The following is a 21,471-nucleotide window of genomic DNA, read 5'->3' on the forward strand; positions in this document are numbered from 1 at the left end:
TCAGAAATGAAATCCAGAGCCCAAGGGATTTCTAGAAGAAAATGAAAAAGAATTAGATAGCGTCAAATATAGACATCTTCAAAGGGAAAGAGATCATTTAAACTTGCTTTTTACTTACTGAAATACGCTCTGCATATTTTATTGTTTTCATTATCTTGGTTATTATAATCCAGCCAGTGAATGTTCAAAGAACATAAAATCCTACAAATAAATAAACTGAATATAAGTGAATTTACAAAAAGAAAACAAGATCAAAAATTTGACATGCAAGCTTTGATTCTGTAAAGCAATTATATTTCCAACGGTGTTCCAGTATTATGATTTATCAGAAGAAGAAAACTTTAAAAGGTTTAAGCTTTACAACATTTTATTTTCATGCTGAATTTTCAGAGTATAAGTAACTTGCAAACCTTATCTGAATCTGCATAGTATTGTCAAAGTGTTCCAGTATTATATGATTTATCAGGAGATAAAAATTTAAAAGTTTTAAGCTTCATGACATTTTATTTTCATGTTGAATTTTCAGAGTATAAGTAACTTGGAAACTTTATCTAACTCTGCATAGTATTGTCAAAGTTTTGGGTGATAAACCCTTTCCAGAATTAGACAGTAGGCATTCTGGGTCAGTGTAGGAAGTTATAATGTATACCAATATTTGAACAAAAATTAGATTTATTATCACAGATAATGTGGTCAGCAAATAGGTGGTTGAGGGAGTACTAAAAACTATACCAGAGAGAACTTAGACAGTGAGTGGTGAGTTGGAGGAGTGGTGGGTTGTGAAGTGGTAGCCTGGAACTAGAGGAGACCAAAAATTAGATTTCATTTGTGAATTTAGATTTGTATTTAAATCAGGAAATACCCTTATACCAGCAGCTTTCTAAAGCTTTCACCTGAATAAAATAGAAACAGCATTTAAAAAATAACAACATAATTCTTTCTATAAAATTATATATAGAACAAAGTAATTTACCTAGGTAATACATGTAAGAAATAGTTTTAAAAGCTATATTGGCTGGCAAGAAAAGGCAAGTATTTTACAATACGATGGTAAAAAGAAATAAAGAGAAATGAATGGGAGTCATTAACTATTCTCAGTGAACATATTTCTCCCTTAAATGCTGGAGTTTAAAAGTTATCCTTTTAGATAATTAGGGTATTATCTAGATCAGTGCTTCTTAAATTTATAGTGCGTAGAGGAAGCACCTGGGCATCTTTTTCAAGTGCAAGTCCTGATGCCTCTGGCGTGGGATCTGAGATTCTTTGCTTTGAGCAAGCTTCTAGGTGGTGCAGATGCTTACACTTTGTACCACACTTTGAGTATGACCTAGATCAACCTTTATGGAACCTACATCTCATCAATCTCTCAAAGCATATGGACTAAGAAATACATGCTTTTTCAAGAAGAACATATGTTTAGAGGGTTCTGAAACAATAAGAAAAACTGGTAAGGTTTAAAATACAGAGAATTGTAGTTCCAATTTCGGCAGTACATTTTAACCATCAGCTTGTTATGTAAAATAGATGAGTAGGGCAGATTAAAAATGATTGGTTTCTAAATATCAATGTTAAGTGAGGGGCTTAATCAGAAAGGCCTAATGAAGATCTTGGGGAAAGGGTGTGTGTGTGGATGGGTTGGTGTTGAAGTCAGAATGATCAAAGATGGGAAAACAAGCAAAGGAAGGGTGACAAGTTAAAAGCACTGTCCAGTGGATAGAGGAGAATATGGAAGAGATGACATTAGGCAACAGGCAAGATAGACTGAACTGGTTAGATTTGCAGATGAAAATGGGAGTTGAGAGTGACAACTTAGTCAGTTTAAAAACCTAGCACTATATAGATGTTAGTTCCACCTTCTACCAATAATAGGAGACAGGTAAGTTAAACTAATTCCTCCGAAATCCTGGAGAAATAATCATAATATACATACATGTATATGTATGTGTATATGTATATGTATATATGCATATGTATATCTACGTCTGTATTAAATTCTGAGTTTCCATCAGTGAAGTCATCGGGAATAATTTTTAGTTCATATATTTTCCAAATATCATTAGAAGAGACTCAGTAAGTAGGGCATTAATGTAAATAATCAGATTTAGCATTCTGAAACCCCAGAAAACAATAAAACATGAGAAAGACTTTAAGCTTTATAAAAATTTCTTGCTTACCTAAAGTGCATAACCTGAATCTAAACATGACACAAACTGAAATTAGACCACAGTTTACAAAATAATTGGCTTATGCACTTAAAAAAATGCCAATGTCGGCCGGGCAGGGTGGCTCACATCTGTAATCCCAGCACTTTGGGAGGCCAAGGCGGGCAGATCACGAGGTCAGAAGATCAAGACCATCCTGGCTAACACGGTGAAACCCCGTCTGTACTAAAAATACAAAAAAAATTAACTAGGTGTGGTGGCACATGCCTGTAATACCAGCTTCTCGGGAGGCTGAGGCAGGAGAATCACTTGAACCTGGGAGGCGGAGGTTGCAGTGAGCCAAGATTGCGCCACTGCACTCCAGCCTGGGCGACAGAGCGAGACTCTATCTCCAAAAATAAAACAAAAACAAAAATGCCAGTGTTATGAGACTCAGGAAAATGCACATGAGTGTGCACATGTTCATGCACACACACACCCCCCTTAAGAACTGTTCCAGGTGAAAGGAAGCTAATGAGATGTGACAAAATGGACATACTTCATGATCTTGGATTTTCTATTGTTAGAAAGGACATCATTATGGGAAATCGGTGCAACCCGAATAAAGTCTGTAGATTAGATAATAGCACTGAATCAGTGTTTAGTGCCTGATTTTGACAATAGTACTGTGATGTGTAAAAAAAATTCCTTGTTTTTAGCAAATGCACATTAATATAATTAGGGGAAAAGGCATAATGTCTGCAACCTACTCTCAACTCTTATGCTGTTTTAATCACTTATGTGTGTGCCTGTGTATACACATATTTTTATGTATTTATAAAAAATACATGTCAAAAATACATGTCATTTATATATCAAAAAATAAAAACTCCATAAGTCTTCATGGCTGCATTGAAAGCAGTAGGAAATTAGATAAATATTAGAGGGAAAACTAAGAACAGGATATAGGTCACGCATTTTGACACAGTTATTAGTTGACTTCTTTTCTTCTATCATCAATCTCCATACACCAAAGAAGAAAAGGTTTTCAATATAATTGTAAGTTGGAAAGTAATAACAGGAACATAATATGTTAGAAATAATGACAACTGGTACCTATTAACTCATCAAATCATTTCATGTATCTATGTTCATATTGAGAAGGCAACATCCTTAATATCATCTAGCTCACTATCATTTAATGAACCAGTCTGGAACTTTACCCAGGATAAATCATGTGATATTTATGTTTGCATATTTTTTAGTTAAAGTGAAAATAAGCCAAAAATCTAAATTGAACATAAAAGCAAGGGGAAACTCGGTTTTTAGGGAAATGATGAAGAGGATGGGATAGCGTATCAGTTTTTGAGAAAGGGGATATGAGATCACTGGAGAGGGGCTGCCTGACAGAAATGCAGGGTTCTAAATTCTAATTTTTGAAGAACATTGGTCCTAAGCTATCTTTCTATGAATAAAATATACTCTTTGGGGGTAAACACTGTGTAAATGGAATAAGCTATATTGTAATTAACAAGCAAGAAGGAGAATAACAAATCACTCATGCTCTCGAAGCCTATACTTACAAAGAGAAAGCAGGCACCGATCATGGCTGCTTTGACTGTTACATCTAGATCTGCAGGAACATGAATTCCAAAATTGTCAGCATTTGTGAAGACATCATTTACAAATCCTGACCAGTACTTTGAAATCTTCCCAATTGTAAGCTTTTCATTAATGGTTTTCACCTTTAGAAAGAAAATAAGGAGTATTAAATTTGAAAGTGAAAAAGTTGGTTTTGTACTTCCAAGGATGTTTATTTCATGAGAGATTTGAATTATTTTATTTGTCATCTCCAAATGACACTTCCATGTTACTCATTCCATCATATAAGCATAGGTTTGTAAATTTAGCTTTTCAGTTTATTTTTTAGAAACTTTGCTTTTCTGACAGTTTTCTAGTCCATCATAATTCTTTTTCTTTTTTTGTATGCAGGATAAATAATTAAGGCTCAGCCACCACAAGATGGCAGCGGGTACATAGTTCAATTGAATTATCTAAGCATGAAGGCAATTTCTTTACCTGTGGTCCAGATTTTAAACCTGAATTCCGTATCTTAAAAATATAAAAGAAGATATGTTTGAAAAATATTTCAGAAGGAATTAAATTAATTTCTAGGCATAATTTGTAAACTTTCAAATTTCAGTTGCTAAAATTTTATAATTATTAAAACATTTAAATATTATTGGACATTGTTAAATCACATTTTTATATTATACTCAGACATTTATTAGGTCAATCCTTTGTAACAAATCCTAAATCCAATTTTACATTAAAAAAGTCCTCCTGGCTAATGTGCCACATAGGAAGTTAAGACCAACTGGACATCAAAGTCTATCAGTCCTTCTCAGCTAGAAGGAGTTCACAAATCAACTTTATCAGTTATTCGTTTGTTTACTCTGCTTGCCATCCTGATGCTGAAAGTAATTCAAGAGAAACTATCACTTTTTTCAGGGTAGTGAAAGATAGAGAATAGAGAGAGTTACTTAGGACATTTCTATAGTATGAATGCTAAAACTCATGTTTAATATCTTTCTCAATCATATTACTCTTAGGAAAGTCATGCCAAATCCTTTGGGAACAGGGTGAAGTTAGAACAGTTCAGTTTGCAAAATTTCCATGGTATTTTATGTGCATAGTGTTTCCTGAAATCCTGAGAACCGAATGCCCTTGCTGAGATATTTATGTATGAATGCATGAAAAATAAATATACACTTTCAATTAAGCTGTCTCCTCTACCTAAGATGTATGTCCAGGACAACCTGTTAAGATAGTTTATATGGCTGCAGATCAAATTTGCAACTTTCTATTTTTTAAATATTCAATTCATACACATATAAGTTTTTTTTTTATTTTTTGTTTGTTTGTTTGTTTGTTTTTTACAAAACTAACTTAGCAGGTCTTGGAAACACAACTTTTGAGTTACTGCTGTTTTAATGCAACATGCTGCTGAAATGAGACCTACTGGGATATGTGATCACAAGGGCCATAGGAAAGAAGATACATAATTTAGGTGATTCTAAACTATATTTATTGGCTTTATGGCATGTGTCCTGTGATTCTACATTAATAAAACATACTGAAAAGAGAATGAAGTGCTAATTTTCAAAATCAGGAAATATTGGTTATCTTAAAGAAGTAAAACTATATGTCCAAAAATTTTTGATGTTCAAAGTCTTGGACACATTAAAATCGCAACACATTTACTATTCTAATCAAAGAGATACAATAGCTTTGTCCATAAAACACATAGAATTATATTTAGCTAAATATGCTTTTGTTATATTAAATTTATTAAAATTATTTTGAATAATACTTACACTAGTCTATGACATATGATACGATGGCCAAGGTGATAAATTTTGTAATATTATTTTTTAAAAATCCTTGGACTTTATATCTCTGGATTTACATATTCCTATTCTTAGCATGTACAATATGGGCTGATTACATTATATTACAAATATGTTATTTTTCTGAACTTATCTGAGATGAAATTAATTTGAACATATAAAAAATTGAATTATATTGCAAAAAAAAAAAATCAGGACCTAAATGAAAACTTCTTTCATTTTGTCAATTGTACCTCAAAATTCACATCGCCAAAACAGCCACATGTCACACAAGGACCAACAATTTTCAAAATGTCTTCTTTGTTTGCATTTTGGATTGTGAATTTAGGCAGAAAGGGGTCCCACTTCTGTGCAACGTAACCAACTATAGTACCAGGAGGGGCTTGGATTTCTAACTGCAAGAAGAGATAATGACAAAATAAGATTTTCTTAGGTTATCATATTTTAATTTTACTATAATGTCAATTTACCTGTAAACAATATACTGTTATAAAATTATTTTGATATCATATAAATCATTCTAAATATCTGCTTTTAAGGATACAGATTTTATAAAATATTTTACAGAGAACAAAGAAATTCACTGTATAAACATATGTTTAGCACAGTGCACTAAAAGTCTTTGTCTTATTTCACTAAAGAGAATCTACCCAACGACTATCTTCTGACCCTGGGACAGTGGCTTCTTTGTCATTTTATCCCAAGTACAACAGTTGTTCAACCACTGAAGCTGTTCCTATGCAGTAACTCACATCTACTCCTTCTAATTGTAGCCACAACACTCATCTCTTTTATCAATTATTGAGTATTCATACTTTTTTCAGTCAGATTATAAACTCCCAGATTATCTGCATTTAATTGAAAACAAATGCTTCTTGCAGAGTTGTAGTCATTAAACACCAGTTTGATTGCTGGTTCGTGGCTTCCACAGTGTTGGAGACTAGTAGTTGGATTTTTGCATTATCAGGCATTACTTTAGTATTTGACTCCATTACCGTTACATATTTATGTAATCAAATCAAATATTTTGTAAAATAAATTGGGGCCGGGTACAAATTTTTAAAATGTTTGCATTTAAACCAAGCCATCTCTCCATCATCTGATCTCATTTTGACTTTTCTTATTAAGTTCATAGTCTTATGCATATGTCTGTAACATTCTTGGATAGATAAAAGTGATTTCAACTAGACTGCTCAGAATTAATATAGATTTGTTCTGGGGTCACTTTTAAAGTTATTAATTTGCTATTGACCAAATTTTTTAAAAAGTTACTAATAGGTATCAAGATATATATTATGTTTAATTTATGACCCTGGACTACCATTAAAGAAAACATTAATTATCAAAAATTTTTAAATGAGCATAATTCTGTGATCATAATGACTACACTCTCTTGGGGCATATTAATATTAAATATCCTCAGTAGATGGATGGAAATTCTTGGGCTCCATGCATGAGCACTTCAGTCATCTTATCACTTAGTCAGATGCTTGCCTAAAGATAGTTGGAGAATTAGCTTTGATATATGTTATTAGAAACTTCCCTAAATAACCATCTTTCATATTAATATTTTCTCATCATCCTAAGGTCAGTACTTATCCACAGGTTCTAACAGAGAAGATTGGGCCTAAGTTAGGACACCTGGATCAAGTCCCATCTATGATATTTCCTGATTTCTTGAATGTATAGTCATAGGTTAGCGGCCTCCACTCTCCTTCCTTGACTGCAAAATGTAGAGAGTAATTATTTCTAGCTCCTAGAGATTTCATGACTCTATTCTTGCTTATGAGTAGAATATCCTGGTATCAAATCCAGCAAAGTAAGTAAAGTTCTGTGTCAATTGAACTGCGTATGTCAATGAAAGTTATTATTATAGGTCTACTAAATAATAATGTAAATCTATTATATATTAAAATAAAATAATTGAATTATTTCCTGTAGAACAATAACATTGTCTTGCCAAACCTTGGGTTTTGTCATAAACGGGTAAATGTGTGAGATTCCATAATAAATAATAATAGCTATCCAAGAGGACACCTTAGAGGAGTTTAGTATCACTTAGCACTTTCTGGACTTTGCTCCAGTTGGAGAAGACAAAGGGCATATATGCCCAATCGTGGAACCTGTAGACATTACAATTACATGACTACTATAGAGATTCCAGAGGTCTATCTCATTTACATGATGCATGAGCTGTCCTCAACAGTTTACATCACGAAAGCCACCATAGTTTTTGGTTGGAAAGGAAAAAAAATTTAGTGAATCACCAAATCCTCAAGCTGATCTGATCCTAAAGGAACAACATACTATTAATAATTGAAACAACTGACAGGTTAATTGCCTCATTGCTCCAAATGAATTCCTTTTAAAGAAACAAATGCTAATTTTAAAAATCAAAAAAGGCAACCATAGCCAGTAACTAACCTCTTGGAGGTAGCAAGGACACCAGCAGCTGTTACATCTCAAGGGCCTATTCACTGTAATGACCTCTCGACCTGAGTTATCTGTGATCCTCAGGGTGCAAGATCGCAGAGTGGAACAGAAAGTACGATTGAAGCAGATGCTTTCCTCCACTGCAAAGTAAATTCTTTGTCCCAAGCTGTTTTTAATCTCATATTTGTTGGAGGTCTCAGTACCAAGTATCACTGATGGAGCAAAATAAACCATTTTTTATAAAAACATTTTTTTCCTTAGTATTGATAACTGTAAATAAAGAGGAGATGTCATTAAAAGAATACAGTGTCTGATCACTTATTAAGTATATGGTATCTTCTTCACACAAATTTATTTCTGTGCTCTAAATCTGTAGGACTTAGCCATGGAAATAAAAGTAAATGGTGAGAATAAAGCTATATAATTAATTAATATTTATTCCAGATATATGACCTACTTGAGAACATATAGTGTACCTTTTCACTAAAGGACAAATGCTTTAAAGAGTAATTTATAACTCAAAAAATAATTGTATTATTTATATAGAACTATTGGCACCATATGATGATAATAGTGATTTTGTCTAAAATATTTGCTGGTAATATATCTAAAGTTGTATGCTATCCGGCTATTTCAATTTTCACATATATTTAGGAATAATATAGAGCACCAAAACCAGAAAATACTCAAGTAATTTGAATCCAGTTAGTCATGCTTGTAAATTTGTAGATTCTTAAATAATTTTCCTATTTGGTAAATCACTGATAAAATGATAAAACAGTAACATTTTGTTTTGATAACTTTTTGTTATTTAGTTAAAACCGCGGTTTCCATTTTTGAAATTATTAAGAAATTTAAATGATTAGCATCCATGGAAATAATCAAATACGTTTTACTATTTTAAAGTAGATGTAATGTCAGAATTTGAATGGCAATATCACCAAAGATTCAGAGTTTTATGCTTCTATTTTATCTAAATAAGACTAATAATTTTACTTTTAGCTTTTAATTAAAAAAAGACCTAGTACTCTTTTTGATCTAATTCTGTTTTACACATTTAACTTTCTCGTTTATAACATCTTTAGATGTAAAGAAACTTGTGAAAACTAAAATATTTTCAATAGTTTTAATAAATGCATAATATATATAATGCACTTACTTCCAAGCAGCTCCACCTGCTGGTGTATAATTATCAGGTCTAACTGTAAAGGATGACATAAAGGAAATAAAAAGTATTACATCACATCGAAAACCTTTGGAGATACTACTATTACCCTATTTACTACGTTGCATAAAATTAGGTGATTTTCATGCTTTCTATTAGGAAAACGGTTGAAAATATCTCACATTTTATAATGCAAAAGAATGTAACTTTTTTTTTTTATTATTTAAGTAAAAATTTAGAAGAACCCTGAAAATTCCAAGGCAGCATTGAGCAAGAATAAGAATAGGAACGGAGCTGGGCGCAGTTCCTATATTTACTCCAGAAGTAAATCCAGTACTTCTGGAGGTCAAGGTAGGCAGATTGCTTGAGCCCAGGAGTTCGAGACCATCCTGCGCAAAATGGCAAACCCCTGTCTTTACAAAAAATACAAAAATTAGCTGACTGTGGTGGTATGTGCCTCTAGTCCCAGCTACACTGGAGAGAGGCGGAGATGGGAAGATCATTTGATCCTGGGAGGTTGCGGTTGCGGTTGCGGGGAACCATGAGCCCTGTACACTCCAGCCTGGTCCCCAGAGGGAAACTCTGTCTCAATTAAAAAAAAAAAAAAAAAAAGGAGGCGGAGACAGAACTACATGTTAACTCTGCGATAATGAGAAAATTAGAGTTGATCTTGAAAACAAGAGTTTGTGAAGATTTTTAAACAATCTCTGAATTATAATGTTTAAGATGTTTTACAATTCAATTTTTTTTTAAATATAGGAAACAACACAATAATGATTTGAATGCCTGGCCTCTCCTCTTAACCTCTGCCTACCTCTACTATCACTCTGTCAAACTACAACTCATTTCTTTCAGTGATGGAATATACTTGTTAAACCTGAAAAGTTATTGTATATATTTTTCTCTCATTCACACTTTCCTATGGACTAAAAATAAAAATGAGTTCCTGCGGATGCCAACAAAATACCAATCTAAGTCAAATAAATGTTATGGCACTAAATACATTACAAAATTTGACTTATGTAATTAAAAATAAAGTTAATTTACAGAGATAAAGTATCCACAGATAATTGAGAAATGACTATTAAAATAAAAAGTCTGCAATGCAAATTGTTTTTTAAAGGAAATATGAAAGTTCTGTTCTTATAAAGTAATTTATTTGTGCTTATTTTATTTTTATTTTTATTTTTTGAACAGAGTTCAGCTTTGTGGCCCAGGCTGGAGTGCAGTGGCACGATCTTGGCTCACTGCAACCTCCACCTCCTGGGTTCAAGCAATTCTCGTGCCTCAGCCACCTGAGCAGTTGGGATTACAGGTGCTCACCACCATGCTTGGGTAATTTTCGTACTTTTAGTAGAGACACAGGGTTTCGCCGTGTTGGCCAGACTGGTCTCAAACTCCTGACCTCAAGTGATCCACCCACCTCAGCCTCTCAAAGTGCTGACATTACAGGTATGAGTCACTGTGTCTGGCCTATTTGTGTTTATTTTCAATCTGATATTCAGTACTTGAAGATCCAGTAATGCAAAAGCATGAACACTGAATATGCTGCTGATCATTGTATTTTCTAATGCTTCATTTTTCATTCCACCTTAAAATTTTCTTCCCCATATTCTCCCTTCGCATTAATAAACTCACCAGTAACTTTTAAACTAACCAGTCATTACTAAAATTTGGTATTGAGTGGACATTACAATCTCAGAACATTTGAAGCTACGTGATTTCCCTCATTGTCCTTGTATGTCCTAAGGTGGAGGTAAAACTAATATCATTTTCTCTATTTAAATCTTCTTATTGATAAAATAATATGTGTGGCTACTTTTTTAAGGTTTGCAAAAAATATTTTTCCAAAAATAATTTATGATCGAATATATTCTAAAACCTAAATTAACAATAATGACAAAGCTTTTTATTAGAAAAAAAAAAAACTTGACCAAGTCTTTAGTAATATACTGCATTAGTTCTGTTATCTTCTGAGGAAAATGGAGTGGTGAGCCTCAACAAGGATGTACATTATTATTTAGCAGTTGATCTATGCACAAGTAACTTAGAAATAGAGATCCGTGTGGTCAAAAATAAAGTGGGAGTTTAGGTACTCTGAATACTGATGTCGTGAATCAAGTTTTAGTGTTGAAATTTAGAAACTATTAATTGAAATCCACCTGACAATGAAAAAGAAGTAGTACCTCTCTAATATCCAACAACAGCAGCTTTTTAAATTGAATAACTACCATAAGGTAGTCACTGTGCTAGATGTTTAGACAGTGTCTGATTTAATCCTCACAAAAACTTGGAGAGATAAATATCATTAATTTTAAACGTGAGGAAACAAGCCCACAGAGATTAAGTAATTTGCCCACGATCACAGAACTTGTAAATGGCCATCAATTCTACCATGCATTCTACTCTGTTTCTTTACTGACATCACTATGCTAAATTTAAGGGAAATAAATCTCAAGTGACAATATGAAACTTGAATACCTTTCATATTTTCTTACTTTTATACCCTCCCCACCCTCTGTAATAACATTTGATTTGCTTTCTCTGTGAAATAATCTCCTGGATTTGGGGGAGTTGTTTTTGGTCGTTCTTGTAGTTTTCTTTAAATAGCACATAGCCACTTATAAACCATGGCCCAAAGGGACATTTTTCATTCTTTTTCTATTGATTGATAGACTAGGAATTTTGAAAACTTTAAACAGATTGAATTATACATTTAGGTGTCATGGCAAGTAAAACTTAACTCCTTAAGTATGAAAGCTGTAGAAATGAAAATACAATGAGAGGGTTAGATGTATGGCTTAAGAATTAATTTTCTTAAAAAATCACGTTGACAGGTATCAATTATTCCATTTGATATACGTATTTCAAAATAAATTGGATATTTATATGTTTTGTAGACTTTACCTCATTATTCTTACATACAGGTGACTAAACTATAATAATTATTCTTTGACACTTTGACACTATACAATAAAATGTTATTGACTGTATGAACATGTAAATCTAATCTGTAATGAATCTATCAATTTTATTCTTAGATTTAATATACATTATATAGATAAACACTCATATACGTATATTTTCTTTTTTTTTTTTTCTTTTTTTTTCTTTTTTTGAGATGGAGTCTGGCTCTATCGCCCAGGCTGGGGTGCAGTGGCCGGATCTCAGCTCACTGCAAGCTCCGCCTCCCGGGTTCACGCCATTCTCCTGCCTCAGCCTCCCGAGTAGCTGGGACTACAGGCGCCCGCCACCTCGCCCGGCTAGTTTTTTGTATTTTTTAGTAGAGACGGGGTTTCACCGTGTTAGCCAGGATAGTCTCGATCTCCTGACCTCGTGATCCACCCGCCTCCGCCTCCCAAAGTGCTGGGATTACAGGCTTGAGCCACTGCGGCCGGCCCCGTATATTTTCAAATTGTTTATGGAAACAAGATTCTCAATAGTAATTGGATGGACTTGATTAAAAGAGAATAATGTTAAAATATTTTATTTAAATTTTTTAATTTAGAAAGATATTTATTGTATATTTCCTGTTTATTCATTGATTAATGTACTATTTCCAAATGTTCATTATTTTATTTGATTTTTGTGACTTTCAGAGAAAACGTAGCATCTAAAAATTCATTTTGTATTGTGCCTCTTCCAGACTCATGGCATAACACTTTTGAAATGCTCATTCATGGTTTTATATGTGCACTGCTTTAAAGTAAATAAAATAAATGTTCTTTTAGTATAAAGTGAGGAAATTATCTTTCTCTTTAGAAGTAGAATATTCAACAATTGGTGGCATATTTTTTTTTCTTGGAACGATTAACAAAGGTATATTTTTGGAAAATTTATTCCATTTTAGAACCAAAGCCAATGGGTTCACATCTCTACTTACTGAACGTAACAAAAATGTATTCATGTCAAGCATCTGGCTCCGGGTGTGTCATCATTCATGAATGGAAGAAGAATATGTGATGACCATATGTGATCATCAAACCTCAGCCCTCTGGCACTGGTATATCACTTTTATACTTGGCAAAACCTTGTCTGACAACATTCCCAAACAGCTTGCAGCAGTTAATCAACTCTAGTCAGCTATTACAGCTGATCCTTTCTGCAGATGGAAGATGGTAGGTTCACATTTCCAGCTCTTTTACATATCTCCCTGAGCTCTCCAGTCTCTAAAGTACATTTGTCTGCCAGTGGGTTTCTGGAGAAGGCATCTGCAATTATAAACATTTTACCAGGAACATATGCTGCATGCAGCTTAAACCCTATCAGGCATAACAGAAATCTCTTGTACCTTAAGGGAATTAACACAGAGATTTGATTTTGATAAAGGAGATAGACTTTATAGTTTGAAAGAATGCCAAACAAGCTGAAAATTGCAGCAGATGTGCTGACATCTCAATATTAGTGTAATTGTACTTCTAATCTTTTTTTAGGATAAAATACAAAAGCAAAAATAATATACATACACGAATAGCAATAGCTATTTATATGCCATAAAATTCAGAGAGTGATATTTTGATTGATTTATTGTAAGGTTTGAATCCTGCCTACTCTACAATGACTGGAACAGTGACTATATCCAATAGCAATATGCTCTTTTAAGCAAATTGGCCTGGAGATGCAGTGGTATCAGCAGACAATGTTCACTTTATAACTGCTTTCTCTTGGATTTGTGTCCTCCTCTTGAGATTCAGTTGAGGACATTGAGCTCTCAGCTCATTGCTGAAGTCTCTTTCAAGTACTTTGATCCTTAAGAACCTCTCTCTCCTCTATACACCTGAACAAATTACAATGGTGTGCTTATCAATCATTTGTATATAGGCATGCACTTTGCATTAACTTTTTTTTTTTTTGTCTTGCCATTTAGGTTGCAGAACTTTTGGGTGACAGGGGCTAGGTTTCATGCTTTTTATATGTCTCGAGTATAGCAAGCACTCGACAAATATTCTTTAATTAAATAGCTGTAGGTGACTAGATACATTAGAAAATTTTTTCTTTTTCTTTTTTTTTTTTTTCCCAAGTCAGAGTCTCACTCTATCACCCAATCTGGTGTGATCACAGCTCACTGCAGCCTTGATCTTCCTGGGCTCAGGTGATCCTCCCACCTCAGCATCCTGAGTAGCTCGGACAACATGCAAATGTCACCATGCCCTGCTAATTTTTGTAGAGATGGGGTTTTTATCATGTTGCCCAGCCTGGTCTGGAACTCCTGGCTTATCCGCCTGCCTTGGGCTCCCAAAATGCTGGGATTACAGGCATGAACCACCATGCCTGGCATATTAGACAATTTCTTGAGGAAAAATTTGCTGACACCTTGATCAATGAACAAGTGGCTAAACATGCTAAACAGCTCCATCAAAAATATTTAGCCTCATCATTCTGTCAAATAAATAAGGAAGATAAAAGTAGTAATAAGACACACTTTTAAAAATAGTATAAATAAATAAAATTAATATTTTACAATTTTATGATTTATAATGCTTTTTTCACTTCAGTAAATTATTGGTTAAAGTCTTTCAACCTTGATTGAAAAGTCAGAAAGAAAGTTTGTATTAATTTTAAGGGTAGAACTATCTGTAGGAATAGAAAGATAAAAACACCTGGCTTAAATATTCTAGACCCGGAGGGAAACTGACTGTTGGCAGGAAACTTCTTGGCAAAGGGCGACTCAGCTGCCATGCTTGGTTCCCTGGATTGGAAGATGAGGCAGGAAGGCTTTGGTCTGGGTCTGGAACTCCAGGAAGAAAACTAGGCAGACCTCTTCTTTGGTTCTGGGCATCTGCAAGAGAATGGAAATCGCAATCCATATTTAAATTTAGGCCATTTTATTTAGTCCTTCTTAAAATATTTGTTACTTCTTGATTGATAGGATAGTTTATCTCCTGCCTCTCATTTTAATGCCCTTTTCCTTATTTTCACTACTCACTGCCGTTACCACTTGTCCCCTAAGTTAGAAAAAAAGAAGGGCAGGAGACTTCCGGTAGTAGTTGTGAGAAAAAGTTGAATTTAGCCAAAATAAATGACTTTAGAAAAAATATGCGTATGTGTATATGTGTGTGTGTATATGTAATTACTTGCGTATATATATATACACTTACTGCATATATATTTATATGCATACATAAATTATATATTATATAAATATACAAAGCAAAATGTGGAGAGTAATTATTGGTTACTTTATACATATATAAATTATATATTATATAAACATATGTAAGTATATACATATAAATTGATGTTACTTGAATATATATGCAGTAATATATGTCTATCTATTTATATATATACTTATTTTTATATATTTATGTTTATATAAGTCTATATATAACCAATAATAGTTTGAAGCTATGCATCCTTTTGTAGCTCACCCACTATTACAAAATATAAAAGATATCAGAACCAAATAATTATATAAAGTTTGACTAAAATTTTTAGAGAGGATACCTGTTTTCTAAATTATTGCCAGGTAAATATGTTACAATTTAATCGTCTTTTACTTTGAAATTTGGGGGTTTATTATTGACTTTGCATTGCTCTGTATAATTTTATGTATAACCCCTAATAAGGTGGTATATGCAAAGGCCTTTTTGTTTAAAAATATAAATGATAGCTTTTCTATGATTTTTTTCTTCTCACAGAACTACCATTTGGATATATCTCTCATTAGATATCTTTTTTTTTCAAAGAATATCAGTATATTTACTTCTCATGTTTAGTAACCAATAAAGTGTTAGAGCTTTCACAAGTGCATTCAGTTAGTTTATCCACATTATGCTGTTTTAGATTGGGTATAGATGTGAAGCAAGGTTTGTGACAGGTATTTTCAAATATAAGAAGGGCCATTACGAAGACAAGCAATTCAGATTGTCCTAAAGACATATAAAAGAGAAGGGCAAGGAAATTGCTTCTGCATTGACAACAAGTAGGAAATTTATAACAGCTACACAAAGATTTGAATAAGTATTATCATTACTCACATACCAAAATTGAAGTGGAATCTCTACAATTAGCAGCAAATTACAATGTTCTCACTTCAGCAATGTGTCTCAGACTCATGAAGGTTTGTATGTGGGGGGGGGGGGGGGCGGTGGGGAAGAAATATCTTTATCTTTTAAATCTGTGAAAAATAAATTCTAAAAATGCATTTGGGTTTCCTTTGGTGGTAGTAAATTTCTCATCATTAAGAAAACTCAAGCATATTCTGAATTCATTCATTCATTCATTCATTCATTTATTCATGAAGTAAATTCATTCATTTATTTATTTAACCTTAAGGTTATTAGAATAAACTGAGTTTATTATTATTAGTGTAGGGCCATTCGGTTTGTACTGGTCTGTGATATGTAGAATGTAGACATGCTTTATGGTTAGGATCGAATGGAATAACTTGTCAAATGGCCCCACTAAAATACAGCCTAATACTGATAATACTATAGCAGTTTGGTTTCCACAAGGACCCCCATGCTGAACTTCTCATACATCTGGGGCAGATACAAAGGATATAGGTTTTAGACCTCCCCTTGCTCTTGAGAACATCTCCTCAATGGGATCCTAAGAAGTAAACCCAGAGAAAGACTATGTAACACTATGTCAGATTTGGGAGAAGAGCTAATGGCCATTAATATAGCAATAATGACTCAAAATATTAAAAGGTAATAAACAATAAACATTTTTTCTTTAGCATTAGTGCAAAATGTACCATTATCACTTTCAGAAAAACATAGAGGCAAAATTATGATCTAGGGAAAACTAGTTCACAATGATAAAATCCAGAATAGTGGTCCATCTTGGGAAAGAGAGGATGCATGGCTATTGGCTAGAAAGAGAACTTAATAGAATCTAGAAATGTCTATATCTTGATCTTGGTGGTGGTCATGAGTGTGTCCTTATTTTAAAAATCATGGAGCCTAGGTTTTGTGCTCTTTATGTCCTTCACTGCACATATTATCTCTCAATTAAAAACCATGTGTAGGGATCAATTTCTAACAATAGCTGGTATAAGATTATTATTTTCTCTCTCACTGTAAACTTAATTGTTAAAGGGACTCACAGATTACCCCAATTTTATCCTGTAAATTATGTTTGCTATAACAAAATGCCGTAGGTTATGGAGGATTTGGCAAGTCACTGTACATTCCCACCCAGACCTGGAGGGCCTTAGACTTCACAGCAGGTCCAGAGGCATTAATGCACTTGAGGCTCAGAGGATATTATGTCCAAAGTCTTTATTTAGGAGTAGAGTATGGGTGAGTCTCTGCCTGAGACTGTTGAGAGACATCAGTATTCTGCGCTCACCTGCTGCTTCTTCTGGGATTTTAGTTCACATTGAAGCAACCTTTGGAGACAGCTCTTGCTCAGTTCAGATCACCCTGTTTGAGAGCAACTTGCTCTTAAATTCTGTTAATTTCTACTGAGTCAGGGGGTTCCAGATCACACAAATGTCTCTTCAGTTCTAATGGCACCCGGCATTTAGACTGTCTTTTGGTTTAGTAGTGCTGATTGATCTGCCTATGAAATGTGTGAAATGTACACTTAGTCTGCGTTCCCTGGGAAAATGGGAATTGCCAATATAGTTACTGGGCAAGAAAACATTATGTTATTAATTATGTCTTTATATACAGTTGAAGAAAACTATCTGCAAAAGTGTTTTACTTAGATAATGGTGATAATTTGACTTGTCTTAAACAAGGTATCTAATTCACAAGAAAGCTTTGTTGTCACTTATAGTCTCCTAGGTAGTATGAAGTCTCTAATAGGTGTTTTATCCACTCCATGTATTAAATATTTTGAGCTGGGTGCAGAAGGAGGGTCAGTTTTCCACCTGAAGTTTTGCTTCTAAGTTTAGACTTGGGTCTTTATCATTATGGAACATCACTGCTTCCTGGTAGATTAATCATATTTTGACATAATATTACTTTCCAGTCACAAGTTTCTTCAAAGACTCAGACCACCAGATGAAGAAGGAACTCCTTTGAATTTCTTACTGGCTTTGAATTTCTATCTACTCTTTTAAAAATGTATAAGTAGCTTATAAATATTTTATACACTCTGCAACTCTTTACCTTGCAGGCTACAGTATTGCTGTAACTCTTATTTTATAAAGTGACAAAGTATTTTGGACTAAATGTTAGTGTCAGTCTTAAATGAAAGGAAATATTTGTCAAGGTTTTTTGTTTGTCTTCAGACAGAAAAAATGATGACACATATATCAAATTCATGATTTTGCTATTTCACATGTATATTTTACAATTTGTGTGAGCTTTCCCAGTGATTCTGAGGGACCGAGGGACTGGTCTACATTAAAGATTGATAAAAATGGAAAGATTATCTCGTTTGTTTCATATTAAACAGTGTCCAAAAGTATGTTTTGATAAAGGAAGAAAGTAAGCATACACATTTGTTTGAATGGATCACTAATTTAGGATACTGCAAATTGATGGGCCCTACTATCCTATCTGTAATTAATTTAAAAGGTTTTCACCAATTATACTAATCATAATTCTTCATGCTAAAACTTTTAATTATAGCCTAGGCTTTAATGGTTCATTCTGACAATGAAAGGAGAGCACGTTATAATTTTATTTTTTATACAGTTTCACAAGTGTTTTTAGTGAGATTGCAGCTTACTTTAAAAACAACTATATCTCTTGTCTTTTGAGAATTTCTTTAAAGTAAGATAACAGTTATGATATTTTTGCAGTTTTAGGAATTTGAGAAAAAACTCATCAGTCCTACTCCCAAAAGTCTGCTAAGTGATCTGCGTGCTTAAAGTAGATATTTTCTGTTTGTTTTCTATCTTTAATTTACCACAAGGAAATTTCAAGGTATTTTTGCTTTATAATTCAGAAATACTTATTTCTAGCCAATCAAATTTAAGAATCAATAATAACACCTGTCAGATTCTTTATAATAAACGGTTATATCACATAATTTGAATAACAAATGGGAAATTAAAACTTAGAGAGTGTAACTGGATTGTTTGTAACTCAAAGGATAAATGGGATGGATTTATGGGATGGATATCCCATTCCCCTTTATGTCCTATTTCACATTGCCTGCTTGTATCAAAACATCTCATGTATCCCATAGGTATATATACCTACTATGTACCCACATAAATTTTTAAAATTTTAATTTTTAAAAAATTATTAAATTGCACTTTAACACTTTCTGACTTATGTGTGAAAAGTTTTCTTCAAATCCTTTTAAACTTAAAATATCACCCTGTCCTTACGTTTAACATTAAAGATTCTCATTCTAAACTTTGCTATGCAGCTTTTCTTATTAATTCACTATGTTTGTGTTCATGATAACTAAAACATCGTTTACATCTGAACTTTTACAGTCTGTCAGATAGAGTGTTTTTAAATTTAACTCAACATGCTCCTGGGAGTTAGAATTTTAAAATCACAATGTTCAAAAGTGACAAATAACAGCTTTTAAGATACCAATCTAACTGGTTGTAACACATCCACAATTGTTTATTTTTAGTCATAATATAAGAAAAAAATTATTAGTTGGTTATATTTACTCTTACCTTTAGAGGCCATGAAGATGTCTGAGTCACTTCTTCAAAGGCTGCCAGGTTGGAAAACAAAGGCTTTTCTTGTTGCAGCAAGGAGAGAAAACGCAGCATGAATAAAACTTCAGAAGGTGTTTGTCTACCACTTGTCAGCTTACATATAACAGAGGAAGGGAGTCCCTTGCTGTTTCTAGACTTCCGGATTTTATCGGTTTGGACAACAGAGTGAGATGAAACTGTCACAAAAGTAAACACTGTTCAGAAACCATCATATAACTTTGGTGGCTGACGGAACAATTTAAAAATAATAAAAATCAGAAAGGAAAACACACAACACTCATTTTAAGTGTCTTTTTTTTTTTTTTACCAAGTTGTTTTTGTATTTCTTAGAACATACATGCTTTCATTCAGTCTTATATCAGAAATATCCTGTATTTCTTAATTTCTAGAAGTCTCCATTCCAGATTCTGTGATAAAACCTCCTATTGTGTAAATTTTTGACAGTTCTAAATACAATTCTTTACATGTTGAAAATGTTTGAACATTATTATTCTTATTTTTCTTTTGGCTTTATCTCCATCCCTTCAACTCAAAACAAACAAGAAGAGGATATATTCCCTATGACTATAAAAATACATCTTTATTTTCATTTTTTAATTGAATTTGATTAATCAGAGACATTGGAATATACAAACCTTCAATAGCCTTGCAAAGCGAATCAAAATTTAGATGATATTTAACTGCATTGAATTCTAAGGAAAGAAAACAAATGCTGTAACCTTGACTAGACAGCTCGTATTTCTAAATGCAGCTGCCCAGGTGACCATGCAGATTTTGCTCACCAAGTCAATTGCCCTAGATGGTATGATTCACAAAGGTTGAACATGCAGGATATATTGCGTTATCAGCAATAGTGTCTATTTCTAAAAATAGTTAAGAGACTTCAGAGACTTAAATTGGGTGTTGTGAGACTTCAGAAGGTATACCTGGTGATGAAAAATTATAAAGTCAAATCTCACAGTTTGCAGACTGCCAAAAGTTTGAATTTTCCTTATTTGACAAAGAGGAGTGGTTTTGTTGTTGTTGTTTTCTTAGTGTTTGGAGTTGAAAAAAGCTACCATTATTTAAGTTGTCGTTTGGCAGAAAAGATGTGTAAATATGATTAGTATTTTTAAATTAAACTGTATGTTTCCTAAGTTTTTTTAATGTTTGTCAAGAGCATTTGGAAAAACGTTAATGCAAAAAATTCAGTTATTAACACTATCAAATAAGATGTTTTGAAATGTGGTCATAATTCACCAGTTAACTTTGACTGCTCTACACAGCACAAATTTTGGAATAAAGATAAAAATCTAAGTGAATTAAACACATTTGTGAACTCTCCAAGGACAACCATATATGACATGGGCATATGATGACATAGGCATATGATTGACTGATGGGATCTTTTAATATTTAATCTGCAGTGAAGGCTTTTCAGATCATCAAACCTGGTAATGCTACTGGTGAGGTATAGTCAAAGCCTCTTTCTTCCCCTATGCACTCTCCCTGTCTTGCCAAAGATAATACCAATATTGTATTTTTTTTTCTTTTTAAAGGCTCAGTGTTTGCCAACCTGAGATCTCCCTTCCTTCATTCCTTTCTTTGTCTCAACTTTTCTCAAGGAGAGGCTCACAAACTCTGTTTAATAGGACTCTCGCATGTTTCAAGTGTTCTAACACTGTGTGTTCACGCAGCTGAGAAATGCTGCTCCACAAGCTGGCCTCTCTCCTGTTGCTATTGCTGCTGCCATTCAAC

The 21,471-nt window shown here is 33.3% G+C and overlaps 1 protein-coding gene across 1 annotated transcript; it reads right to left on the reverse strand.

Annotated features, from left to right (window-relative positions):
* LOC105470024 (phospholipid scramblase family member 5) lies at positions 1–19,887 on the reverse strand. The gene is made up of 8 exons (XM_024789206.2): positions 19,690–19,887; positions 14,750–14,928; positions 9,144–9,186; positions 7,976–8,196; positions 5,785–5,946; positions 3,721–3,886; positions 2,701–2,770; positions 1–31 (listed from the first exon to the last, which is right to left on the reverse strand). Exons 1-8 carry the CDS (start codon positions 19,700–19,702, stop codon positions 1–3), a joined length of 885 nt encoding a protein of 294 aa, XP_024644974.2. The 5' UTR covers positions 19,703–19,887.
* Positions 19,888–21,471: the final 1,584 nt, after the last annotated feature.

This window comes from Macaca nemestrina, chromosome 2 (genome assembly GCF_043159975.1).
Source record: "Macaca nemestrina isolate mMacNem1 chromosome 2, mMacNem.hap1, whole genome shotgun sequence".
Taxonomy (NCBI): domain Eukaryota; kingdom Metazoa; phylum Chordata; class Mammalia; order Primates; family Cercopithecidae; genus Macaca; species Macaca nemestrina.

Coding starts and splice junctions, on each gene's coding strand:
- LOC105470024 (XM_024789206.2), bottom strand. Junction 5,947..7,975: donor GTCCTTGCTACCTCCAAGAG/GTTAGTTACTGG, acceptor CTCTTCTTGCAG/TTAGAAATCCAAGCCCCTCC. Junction 3,887..5,784: donor TTGGCGATGTGAATTTTGAG/GTACAATTGACA, acceptor TTCTTTCTAAAG/GTGAAAACCATTAATGAAAA.